This window comes from Dipteris shenzhenensis, chromosome 26, assembly GCF_047967505.1.
Source record: "Dipteris shenzhenensis isolate YYH24624 ecotype China chromosome 26, Dip_SZ_1.0, whole genome shotgun sequence".
In the NCBI taxonomy this organism is placed as follows: domain Eukaryota; kingdom Viridiplantae; phylum Streptophyta; class Polypodiopsida; order Gleicheniales; family Dipteridaceae; genus Dipteris; species Dipteris shenzhenensis.
The window spans coordinates 36154228-36167665 of NC_141621.1; the positions used below are offsets into that span (position 1 = coordinate 36154228).

General features: G+C 45.0%; 1 protein-coding gene across 1 annotated transcript in view; it reads left to right on the forward strand.

The window, feature by feature from the left end:
• The first annotated feature begins 1349 nt into the window (after positions 1 to 1349).
• LOC147885012 (uncharacterized) overlaps positions 1350 to 13438 on the forward strand; it is a 39581-nt gene continuing 27492 nt past the window's right edge. Inside the window, exons 1-2 of the mRNA XM_087397422.1 lie at positions 1350 to 1659; positions 1991 to 2405. Coding sequence (XP_087253548.1) covers positions 2158 to 2405 — 248 coding nt within the window. The 5' untranslated portion in view covers positions 1350 to 1659; positions 1991 to 2157. The remainder of the gene's footprint in view (positions 1660 to 1990; positions 2406 to 13438) is intronic.

Consider the following 13438-nt stretch of genomic DNA (forward strand, 5'->3'; position numbering starts at 1 on the left):
CATGTTTATGACACAAAGGGACACGACCATGTGTTTGGAAACATCCTTCCTAGTGATGCACTAAATTGTGCAAGAGTTTTGCCATTGGTAGAATCTCTCAAGTTGGCTCATGTCTTCTAGGTAAATTAAAGTGCCATACACCCAAAGCCATCTCATAGTGTAATTGAGCAAATTTTTTTGTTTTGTTGTATATATTTTATTCTTACACTCTTTCACACACCCATCCAATTGCTTAGTGCAAGTTGAACTTGTCTGGGCTGAGTTGGCGACAAAGCCTTAAGCCATCGAATAGCATCACGATGAGTGAGGGGAGGATTTTGCAACTTGCCCACCCATGGAGATTGGAGAGGCGAACGACGCATATGCTGGCAACTAGGTGAGGAGGGGTAGTGTGAATTGTCTTGCCACGGAGTGAGAGATATCATTTTTGCAACTTGTGCACCCATAAAGATTGGAGAGGGGAATAAGGCATTGATAGGTAGTTAGGTGAGGAGGGGTAGTGTGAACTGTAATGCCATGAGAGAGAGAGAGAGAGAGACCTCTTTACTTGGTGGCATTAAGATGCATGCATGTGCATGCGCTTGCGTGCACACACAATGACACGATCAATGCGATACCACCAGCTTTGCTTGCATTGAGCGATACAAATATTGGCCATGATGCTATTATACACACATGCACACAATGGCAAGATCACAACATGATACCAATAATTCTACTCACAATGAGTGACAAAAATGTTGGCCATGGTGTGACTATACACAGACTTCGTGGCATTAAGCCAACGGGCCCATGAAGCACATATGAAGTTGATCTCGGGATCAATGAACACACATACTCGCACGCATGTACACACACACATGCATGCACGTACACACACACAAGGACGAGATCCGAACATGACATGTCGAGGCTGGGTTCAAATGGCCCGCTCGCCATCCTCCGAAAGGTGGTTGGCTGGACATCGGCACAAAAGAGATGTGTCTGACCCAACTCCTACAATTGCTCCATGATTGGCCCATTACACCAATAGCAGGTTGGTGGCATAAATTAGCAACCTGATGATGGTGTGCAAGTGTGAGCCATTGCACTCGACGGCCATCCTCTAGTTCTATTATCTTCTCGAGGGGGTGTGAACCCAACGCGAGAGTGTGTGTGTGTGAGTTGTTAATTCGAGAATTGCTTGGGTAGCCTCTCTATCTTTCACACACACACATATACACCCCCGGACAATCTTTCTCTCTCTCTCTCTCTCCCCCCCCCAATTACTCTCTCTCTCTCTCTCTCTCACACACAGGTGGAGGGTGATGGCCAATGAGGGCTTATGGGATGATGTTGTCCGTGTAGGCCATGATGATGAAATGAAAGATGACAAAAGCATTGGAGCTTTTGGCTATGGCGGCCATCCATCTTCTTCTTCTAATCCTTCCCTTGCTCGTTAATCCATCCTTCGATCTTTTTCCTCTTCATCCCCTTTCCTTTTAATCCTTTTCCTTGGCCTCCTCCTCTGCATGGATTCTCCACATCTATAGCTTCAATGGACTCATGGCGCAGCGATCGTTTCATTCGCTTCCTCCTCTAGCATCAGCTATGCCGCTTCCTCCTCTTCGGATCGCCCCCTCCCCTTGCGGATTCACGCCCCAGCTCTGGATTCCGCAGGTGCTCCTCTCTCTCTCTCTCTTCTCGGAACCTTCTTTTCCTTCCGTTTTATAAAGCCTTGTCCATCGCCATGCCGAGCGATTGTGCGCCAGCGGCAACATTCAGAGTCTCCTCGTAGGCAGTTTCTGTCAGCAGGAAAATGTAGTCCTTCGCTTGTCACCACATCGCCGGCTAAATGTAATGCAGAAACATTGTGATGGAGGCCTTGCAAAGTTTTTAAGCCTAAAGCCAGATGTTTGTGTCGCTCAATCCCTTGCTCTGTTTTGTTCTTTGGCTTGACGAGTGCCACAATCCCAAGTACAAGTCACTGACAAATACCGATTTGGAACAGGGGTGTCATCCAAATAGTGGGAGAAGACGATTTTAGGAACATACCTGAGTGTATTACGTTCCTTTCAAGCCGATGTGAGTAGCCAACGAATACACTGCAGCTTCTAGTGAACGCTTCGGAGAGCTTTGCGATTGAGATAACGCTTTTCGAGAAGCTCACATTAACACATGGAGGACCGGGAGATCGACGACAGTTCACGTTTCGACACGCGCAAGCTTGTTGTAGATGACCTGGAGGGTGAGCCAGGGGCATTTGAAATGCCTTGCGATGAATCTCCATCACCCAACCCAGGTGCAGTTGTGCCGGAGGAAAGCCTTGCATCAATGGCAACCAGGCAGAAAGTAGCCGCTGCCAAACAATACATAGAGAATCACTACAGGGAGCAACGGAGGAACATGCAGGAGCGAAGGGAAAGGTATTTGTAGTATATTTACATGATGTGACTTTTGGATCTACTAATGCCTCGTTTAAACTAGTGTTCAGCACGTTCATCATGAAGGATCGACGTTTTATAGGGTTCAGAAAATCGTGATTCGTAACAATTTTGAAATTTACAGTAAAGCAGCCCACACATTCTGAATTCTGAGACAGGTTCGATCCATCTGTCATTAGGATCTAAGAGTAGGCCTCTCCATGCAAGAATGGAAGGATATGAGAGGTTCAATGGGTGATCTGAGATCCATATTGAGATGCAGTTATTAAAATCAAACAGGGGTACAGCACATACTGATATAAGATTTGACGTGTAATGGTGAAAGTTCCGAGAAGAATGAAGACAACATGAGAGTCAGTAGCCGCTTCAATTTTGTCAAAGTGACTTCTCATTGAAGTTGACCTCCCAGTAGGGCCTTTTCAATTTACATAGGGGGCTCATTCCCTTCTGCATCACGAATAGTGTCACTTTTGGCTTCAATGCCAGCAGCAGCTCAGCCTTCAACCCCTTAGCATGCAGCTAGCTATGCATTGAAGACAACTGTTTTGGGGCACAGTCTCCAATGTATCTGGGGTCAGCATAGTTCCCCCTGTCCACTCTCAAGCAAGCACTGAAGCAGTGTTTTCCAGCCACTACATGGGACTGCCTTTGGGGGCCCTATAAGATGTATAAGTTTACATAGCTGGTTCTTGCACAAGGCTTCGAAGAAATAAAGATGCAGACCCTTTACATGTGGCAGTTGCAACCCAATTATTTCTTATCTCGTAAGGTTTGATGCCATGCCCCACGTCGTTTTTCATGCAAGCATGTATTCCATTGCCAGTACAAGTAGATATGACACAGGCACGGTAACTGCAGGCCTAATGCATGCCAGATTGGTGTCCAAGCATGGTACTGAGCTTGAGGATGGGCATTCATGGGAAGCTTTTGCCTGGTAGAGGGTGGGCATTCATGGGAAGCTTTTTGCTGGAGTTACTGGTGGTGAGAACGATCATGTGATCACGTTGTTCCGGCCATCAGTCAGGCAGTGAGAACGATCATGTGATCACCTTGTTCTGGCCATCAGTCAGGCAGAGATCTAATGAGGCGCTCTTGTGCATTCGTCCAAATTTTAAATGCTCAAGGTTTTCTATTGGCGGGTTTCTATTTGCTAAGCTAAAGAGCCCTTTTCTGCTCTAGGGCGAGATTTAAATCCGTGGTTCATGCCCAAATGCGTGGCAATGCTGGAATCCGCTATGATGTCACTCATCAATCCTCTCAAATTGGAACTTGTGTCCATGTGCCCACACGCTATCTGCAAAATATGAAAGCACAGGTTGCATGTCAGCATTGCTAGTAGGGAGAATGCAGCCTGCATGTGGGTTGGTTGACTGTAACACATTTTGAATACTCTTGAGTTCTTTAGTTTGCCTTGTTGTAATTAGCTACAGATAGGATATAGGTGCTTACTCCTTTCTTTGGGTAGGTAAGTACTCTCAACACTCTGCCATGTCTATCTCTTTTTCTTCTTTATTTTTTGGCTTTTTCTTTTCTGTATGTGTCGTTATGTTGTCCCCTAGGCCACATTGTACATGTAGACAAGCTAGGGATTTAGATTATCTGGCTTTTTTGTCATATAATGATATCTTTTGATGCTTGTAACTGGAGGTCCCAGGTTTTGGGATAGTTTCTTGTAATATAATTATTAATGAATTTCACCCCCCCAAAAAAAAGCATGTAGTCAAGCTAATGTAGGGCCTTGGTTTTTCTTTTCTGTATGTATAGTTGTCCCCCAGGCCATCCTCTGCAAGTGAATCCAGCTAGTTCTGGGCCATCTCAAAGTAATGTTCTATCGAAGCCTTAATATCCTTACCACTCACTGTCTTTCTCTCAAAATCATGGACTTTAAATCCCTTGAGTATCAGGTTTAGATTATGCACATCCTATTTTCTGACTTCGTCAGACAGATTTTCATTCTCGGAATTAAGTCTGCTTACATCTCCCCTCTCCTTCCCTTCATAATGGCTCATAACATCACATTTTCCTCCATAATCTTTGTATAGTTTCTGCTGACACTTGTGTGCCATTCAATTCCACAAACATCCCGCAGTCCTGGCTCCATATCTGTTTGTTCACTAGGCTCTGGCTCCATTCCTAAAGGTTTATTAATATCACTAGACGTCACTCAGGTCTCTGTTTTCCCAGTTAACTATCCCACTTTGATACCAAAAGTGTCTCACGACGTCCGTTATTTTCTTCACAATCTTTTTATTTCCTTGACATATTAGATTTGCCATATTCCCTTCTCTTCTATTCATTCATTCTTTTCCAAATTTTAGGCGACAATGCTTATTATTGTTGGGAAACCCTTTGAAATGATTTTCTATGTGAGAAACCTAGTGGACCTATGAAACATAATTAGTCGAGTTATTTGGATGGTCTTAGTTTAAAACGACTAACTCGAATGTCACAAAGCTATGTTTGCATATAAGTAGAAGTTTAATATGATTCCTCGTGAAAAATTATTTGTCAAACAAAGCTTTTAGGTGCCTATCCAATGCTAGTACGCAGTTTCCATTTGATGTAAATAGTTATAAGGGTTTTCAAGCGTCATTGAGTTAAATAACCAAGTTGTCAATAGCTTATGAGAATATAGAAATGCAACAAGCATGGCCATTGTTTCATTGACACGATGAAAGCGTAAGTACTTCCCTTGTAATAATTGAATGATAGTCTTATGCACATCTACTAAGACATGCATTATATTTATAGATCATCTCTTCAAAATCAAGGCCATTATGTACAATTACAGTTGTGTCTACTAAGCCCAGATCTCTTCCATAAGATTGAAAAACCAAATGTCAGCATAAACATAGTGTTTATAAAGTAATCAGATGACTATTCAGCTCAGTGAATAGACGTGCATTGATAAAACCATCTATCTTATGTCTAGAAGATTCTGATATGTATGTATGTATATATGTATGTATGTATACATACATGGTGTGTGTGTGGTGTGAGAGAGATGGAACTCTATGTTTCCTCTCCTTCGTTGCCTGCGTCCATATCGTCTTCCTTTGTTTCATGCCAGCCCACCTCCGTTCCTTTGCAACTTTCTGCTTCTCCTTCGCAACCTTCAGATGCTTCGTTGCAGTTTTTAACATGTCCTTTGCAAGCTCCGTTTCGTCTGCTTCATTGGGTCTCCATGCTCCTTTTGTTTTTTGGTCAAATCCTGCTACTTCTGTCTTAAGAAAGAAACGCGTTTCCTTCTCTGTATCTTCTCAGCCTGATAAAGCTCCTAAGCTTCATAACGGCAGTTCTTCTACTTCTTTGCAACAGGACCTGCTTCGACGGCTATGTGAAGAATCAGTTTCGGAGACGGTCAATTCAGGTCTGTTACTAAATCGGGCTCTATCTGCAGATTCGCTTTTTGAGAGTCTCTCTGAAGCGCAGCGATTCGGAATTCGCATCTACTTCATGGGATGTATCCTCTCTCCTTCTCAGTTGCGCGCATGGTCCTCTGCAGCAGTTGGTCCTGATCGAATTATTTCATTTGTTTTTTTGGGCAAAGGTTTCTACTTTGCTCGCTGTGTTGATGTGGAGAGAGTGTATAGTTTGGTAAATCAGGCAGGGGTCCATGGTGAGTGCTTCTTTGTTTTGTTTTTCATTCGCAAAAGCATTGCTGGTACCTCTTCTCCCACATATTTCCTCTATCACAGCCTTGTTGGGGAAGGTTTTGCATCTCCCGAAGCAAGATTTCCTAGTTTTGAGCAGAGATATCCGTGTTTGCATACTTTGGGATATGGAGCAACCTATACCTTCCTGCTTGGATATTGACTTTGGTATGGTGCATCCTTTCTGCATTCCTTGGTCACTTCGCTCAGTGCTGCCCCTTTGACACGTCCCAGCACTCCTGAAACCTCTGATCTGCAAGCAAACACAAGAACACACACAACGTGAGAAACTGAGCAGGCTGCTCACCACCCAACCATGACATCTACGGGATGTGATCCCGAATCAGGAGATGTCCCCTTCGAGGCACGAGCTGAGCTACTGGCACGAACTCCCAACCAGATCCGAATCAGCCTAGTGTCCCATACCACCAGGTGGCGCTGTGAAGCCTGGGATCTGCTACTGGGCCTTGGGCTACGCTAAGATGCAGGCGCTCGTCCGCGACTCAATCCAAGCTCAGACCTAGCACTTGGGAACGAAACTTGCTCCCATCGGCTCTCTGAGAACTGAACCCCTGGGCCCCTTATATAGACTCGGGCCCCAAGCACCAAAAATAGCGAAGACCTATAACTGGTTCGTACCCTTGCCACTCAACCCGAGAATCAAGCCTGCCTAGCTCTAAGCCTCCCCAGGCTACCTGAGCTAGTCTTGTGTACCCAGTACACGTCAGATACCAATCCATGCACATGACATATTTCCCCACCTCTAAGAACTCACTCCTGAGTTCGCTAAGAAACCCGGAAATGTTCGTTGGAGGTTTTGTAATGTCTCCCATGTTGCATCCTCCTCAACACGATCCTTCCACTTGATCTTGTATTCCGTGATAGTTCTATTTCGAATCTATCTTTCACGAAATTCAAGAATACACTCAGGTTCGTGTGGAATAAAAGTCAAATCTGTAACTTCGATTATCTCTTGAGGAGAAATAAGTTGATCATCCGTACCCAAGACTTCTTTTAGTCTACTGACATGAAAGACTGGATGTACTTTAATATCAGGAGGCAATTCTAGTCGATATGCAACTGGTCCAATTCTTTTAATGACCTTGAACGGACCACAGTATCTGGGGGATAATTTCGGAACCAAACCAGTACTTAGGCTCTTGGATTCCTTGGGAATTCGCAAATATACCATCGTTCTTTCAGAGAACTCTCTAGGTGAACGATGTCTATTAGCATAAAATGTGTCCCGATCTTGGGCACTTCTAATAGACTCCTTGGCAAACTGCAACATTTCCTGCATGTCTTGCAAGAAGTTCTTTGCAGCATCATTTTGAATCCCTTTTAACCCAACCATAACTGGTGACTTAGGTTGAAACCCGTACATAAGCATGAAAGGACTGTGACCAGTACTCGAATGCTTTGCACTGTTACAAGCAAATTCTATCATAGGTAGATAATCTTCCCATGAGACTGTCTCTTAGATACATATGCCCGAAGCATGTCTTCAACCAATTGGTTGACCTTCTCTGTACTACCATCGGATTGTGCATGATCTGAGGAACTCATACTTAGAGTAGTTTCTAACTTCTCAAAAACAAGTGTCCAAAAGTTACTTGTAAACTTTGAGTCCCTGTCACTGACTATGTCAGAGGGTAAACCATACAGCTTAAACAAGTGGTCCACAAACTCGTGAGCCAGCTGAACAGCTGAAATAGTTGTTCTAGTAGGTAAGAACCTAGCCATTTTTGTTAAACGGTCAACTATGACCCAAATGGAGTCATGTCCCTTGCGCGTTCGAGGCAAACCAGTAATAAAATCCATGGAAATACTTTCCCATTTATTACCTGGAATCTGTAATGGCTGTAATAAACCCGCGCTTCTAAGGCGTTCGGCCTTAGTAACCTGACAAACCCGGCAACCTACTACATCTTAGGCCAATAAAAGGTATGCTTCACAAGAGACAGAGTCCGATGTATACTCGGATGTCTAGCACTAGGAGCATCATGACACTCCCAAAGAATCTTGGATCGAAGTTCCAGAACATCTGGCACACAAATCTTTCCATTCCGGAACAGCAATTCGTTCCTAATCATCCATTGACCTCCCGTCGCCTGTACCATAGGTGGCACAATCCCTGAGTCTTGGTCAACCATGGAGCTCCCATCCAGGACTCTCTGCCAAGAAGAACTGAAATGACTATCAGTTGCGTATAGCCCTCTCAAGGATTGAAATAGGTCTGAGGATATTTCCGTAAATGACATAGCATTTACAAACTTGACTCGACTTAAGGCATCCGCCACACTATTCAACGAACCCTTTTGATAACGTATTTCAAAATCAAAATCTTGCATTAATTCTGCCCATCTAGCTTTCCGTCCCCTCAATTCAGATCCATCACACACATACTTAATTGACTGATGATCAGTCAATACAAGAAACTTCGAACCATACAAGTAGTGTCTCCAAACCTTAAGGGCATACACTACAGTATAAAGTTCCTTTTCTAGTGTGGGCCAACAATATTGGGTGTCGTCTAGCTTCTTACTCTCGAAAGCTACAGGTCTGCCCTCTTGGAATAGAGCTGTCCCAATTGCAAAATCACTTGCATCGGCCTCTAAAACATAAGGCCGGGTAGGATCAGGTAATGCAAGAACGAGTGCTTCCTTGATAGAAAACTTCAAGGTTTCAAAAGCCTTGTTCATTGCATCATTCCAAGAGATCGGTTGGGTAGACGTGCGTCCACGACCCTTCAATATGTTTGTCAGGGGTGCCGTGATATGTGAATAATCACGCACAGACTTCCGAAGAAATACCGTAAATCCTAGGAAAGAACGAAGTTGTTTCACAGTTTGAGGGATAGGCCATTCTAAAACCTTCTGGATACGATCCAGATCAATGCTAATACCTTCAGAAGAAATCTTGTGTCCTAAATAAATGATCTCCTTCATAAAGAAGTCACATTTACTCATCTTGGCATAGAGCTTATGCTGTCTTAGAATAACTAAGACAATCCGGAGGTGTCCTATGTGATTCTCAAGCGTTCGGCTATATACCAAGATGTCATCTAAGAACACTACAACGAATTTGCCTAGAAAATCTCGGAACAAATCGTTCATCATCTGCTGGAAGGTGGCAGGAGCATTGGTCAAACCAAAAGGTAATAGATGAAACTCGTAGTGGCCATACCTAGTTCGGAATGCGGTTCTATCTATGTGTTTAGCATAGATACGGATTTGGTGATAATCCGTACGCAAATCAATCTTAGTGCAATACTTCGCTCCGGCTAAACGGTCTATCAGATCATCGGAACGAGGTAGAGGGTATCGATTCTTAATTGTCACTTTATTTAATCGTTTATAATCTATACACATTCTCCATGTAGAATCTTTCTTCTTCCTTAAGAGGACAGGTGCTCCCTAAGGTGATTTACTTGAGCGTATATAGCCCATATTCAGGTAATCCTGTAGCTGTGTAGCTAGCTCATCCTCCTCAAGCTGGCTCATCCTATAGTGTGGTACACTAATAGGTTGAGTGCCAGGGACTAAATCTATGCGATGATCTACTGCCCATTCTGGAGGTAAACCTTCCGGCTTGTTATTTACAGAGACAACAAATGAAGAAAGCGGAATCAAAACACACTGATAGACATCATAATGAGAAGTGTTTAATATATTCCGAAGTTGCATCGCAGATACAACAGGTCCCTGAGAAGAGGGAATATTATCACACTGAATACAAAATTGGGTGTCCTTATCCACAAAAGAAAGGGTATGCTCCGTCCATCCAATCTGAATATTGTGGGTTTTAAACCACTCTATTTTGATTAACAAGTCCACATGCTCCAAGTGCATAACATAGCACGTAAGAGCCCCTGTGTATGCTTGAATCCGGATAGGAAGCGCTTCAATCTTGCGATCCCAAAACTGCTTCCCAGCTGGAAGCTGCACCTCATAGGTGTGATCGCTAGGTATCGTGGACGGCCCCATCTTCTGCACAAATTTGTAATTAACAAAGTTGTGAGAGCTGCCCGGGTCAAAGAGAATGTGAACTCTTTGGTCCCTAACTTCTCCATAAACTCGGAAAAGATCATGGGAACCAAATAACGAAGTATTGAAAGTGCAATTACAAGAAAGTGGGCAGATAATGACATTTACAGAAATACCTGTCATTGAAACTTGGTTCGCTCCCTTGGCTTTGGTTCCTGGACCCGCGTGGAGCTTTGGTCCCAGCGCTTGCTTTTGATTCTTACGCTTTGGACACTCATTCTTGGTGTGGCCCCGCTTCTCGCAGTAGAAGCAACGTGCTTCCTTCTTAAGCTTCAAGGTACGAAGGAAACGGGCTCGACCATTCTTCACCTGAGTCAAGTGTTTCTTGGGGGTGTTGTCAATAGACTTCGTCTCCCCGGTACCAGTTGTAGACTGGAAGAACTTCCGTTTGTTTTTCCCACTCGTGTCGGAAACTGTAGTTGCCTTTGCACTGGCCATGGTATCATCATAAATACGTGCGTAATTCATGGCCTCTTGCAACGTTGTACATTTGTTGTTCTTGATCGGTAACTTGTACGAATCTGGCAAACCATCCACAAAGAAACCTAACAAGGTCACTGGATCCATCTTTGTGGCCCTGGTCTGTAGATCGCGAAACCTTTGAAGATAAACTTCAAACGTCAAGTTCAGCTTAGACATATCGAGGGCTTTAAGCTTGCCTACGATATCATAGTCGTCCTCCTTCTTTAGGAACTCCTTCCTGAAGACCCCTTCGAAATCTATCCATGTTACCGGCTTAGGTTGGAGTTCCTTCCACCATAACAAAGCCTTTCCTGACATGAAGCCGGCTGCAAGCTGTATTTTCTTTTCATCTGGGTACGGGTGGAACTGGAAGTGTACTTGCCACTTGTGCAACCAAGTGTCAACCACCTCCTTGGTTCGAGACTTCTGATCTCCGGGAAAAGGGTCTGGAGTTATGTTCGGACCTAACACTGAAGCCATGGCATCCACATGCGTGAGTGCCTGCACGGTGCTAGTCAGAAGTGTGAGAGTAGCCTGAATCCCTTGGAGTTGCTGTGTTAACCCCGTTTGATTCGCATTAACCTGCTCAAATTTTCCATCTAGAGCAGTGGTAAATTCACTGAAGGCCTACTTCGTAATCAGATCGTCCTAAGGACCTTGGTCTTCCTCAGCAGGGTAGTCCAAATCTTGATCTCCCATGGCAAACTCAGGATTTACAGAATCAGCCATTTCTGAAATCTGATCTGAAAAGAGTAGTAAACTGAGAGAAATAACTGGGGGAATCGAAGCTGGAAAGAGTGTGGAGCAGAGAAAAAACCCGTCCCAAGAAGAGGTGACGAAAGAAGAGGAGCTGGCCGAAAAGAAGATGCTGGAAGCTGACGATCAGCGGGCGTAGGTGATCCCGGAGTCTCCCCTTGCTGGTTTCGCTGCAGGCTGCAGTGTACGGAAGTCTGCTGTAGACCGTACTGTACGGAAATCCCCCCGCTGGCTGTACGGATTCTGATGCAGGCTGTACGGAAGCTGACACAGGCTGTACGGATATCTGGCGCAGGCTGTACGGTAACCTGACGCAGGATGTACGGAAATCTGACGCAGGCTATGGCCGTCCCTAGATGGCGAAATCTAGAAGATGTATAAGGAGGTCTTCTTGCGCAGCCAAACTGAGGCTATGGCTGAGCTTGGGATCCTGCCAGGCTATAAAGGAGATAGTGCAGCTAATCTAGGAAGCTATGCTTTCTAGAAAAGCTCACCCTCCCAATCTTGGAGGGTGGTGCTTTTTTCAAAAAAAGCAGCTCCTCCAACAGTATGGCCGCACCCTGCTGCAGCCCCTGGCGCACCTCCCTGCCTGGCCGAATTCCTCTTCAGCCTATGGCGCACCTCTCAGCCTCTCCTACCTGCGTCACCTACCTCTGCGCAGCCCTGACCAGCAAACGGAATCCCCTCGCCTACCACTCAGCTCTTCTCACGCCTCCCTGCATCTCCACTCTCTCCTAGCTACTCCAACCCTCTCTCACTTTTCCCTTCAGTAAATTTTGAAATCAAGACTCTACCTTTTCCCTAGATCCTGACCACTTCTGGTAACCCATGAACCAACAAGATCTTGCAGCAACAAATTTCGAAATTACGGCATACCTGGAGGAAGAAATCGTCCAAAATTTTCGCATCAGAAGTTCCTACCTCAGGAGTTCGCTCTGATACCAACTGACACGTCCCAGCACTCCTGAAACCTCTGATCTGCAAGCAAACACAAGAACACACACAACGTGAGAAACTGAGCAGGTTGCTCACCACCCAACCATGACATCTACGGGATGTGATCCCGAATCAGGAGATGTCCCCTCTAAGCCACGAGTTGAGCTACTGGCACGAACTCCCAACCAGATCGAAACCAGCCTGGTGTCCCATACCAACAGGTGGCGCTGTGAAGCCTGGGATCTGCTACTGGGCCTTGGGCTACGCTAAGATGCAGGCGCGCGTCTGCGACTCAATCCAGGATTAGACCTAGCACCTGGGAACGAAACTTGCTCCCATCGGCTCTCTGAGAACTGAACCCCTGGGCCCCTTATATAGACTTGGGCCCCAAGCGCCAAAAATAGCGAAGACCTATAACTGGTTCGTACCCTTGCCACTCAACCCGAGAATCAAGCCTGCCTAGCTCTAAGCCTCCCCAGGCTACCTGAGCTAGTCTTGTGTACCCAGTACACGTCAGATACCAATCCATGCACATGACACCCTTGCTCTTACCTCAATGTCACAGTAGTTTGCCTTTCCCTCAAGTTTCTCCTCCTCTCCATTTAGTTAAGTTAGACCATCATAAACACAAAAAGGAATGGCGACGGGCCATCCGCAAGGGAAAGCTTCTCTCTCAGTATCTCCTCCCTTTCATGTTGCTGACCCTCCAGAGCTAGTTCCAATTCAGCAGTCTCATTTTGAAGAAGTGGAGTCTCACTCGCCTTCTGTGGTCTCTGAATTACAACCTTTTAAGTTACATGTGGATATATTTCCTTCATATGTATGTAATGCAGGTGATGAGAATGCAGATTTGCTAGAGCAAGATAAACAGGTGGATCTTCTTCTTAGGATCGAGCTCATGATGCCCTTGTGGAACCAACTGTGGATTTGCAAGAGCAAGCTACTCAGAATGTGGTTGTTAATATGGATACTTCTCTTGGACTGGACACTACTGCCTCATCTGTTAGAAATGACCCAACAGAGGGTACACGCAGCGGAAGACTTATAGTAATGCCCAGGAGCTCACATAGTGTGCGGTGTGGGTGTGGAATCACAGACTTCTTTACTTATGTGCATACAATAGGTGTGCAGACTCATCAATAGACAATGAACCAACTAGATA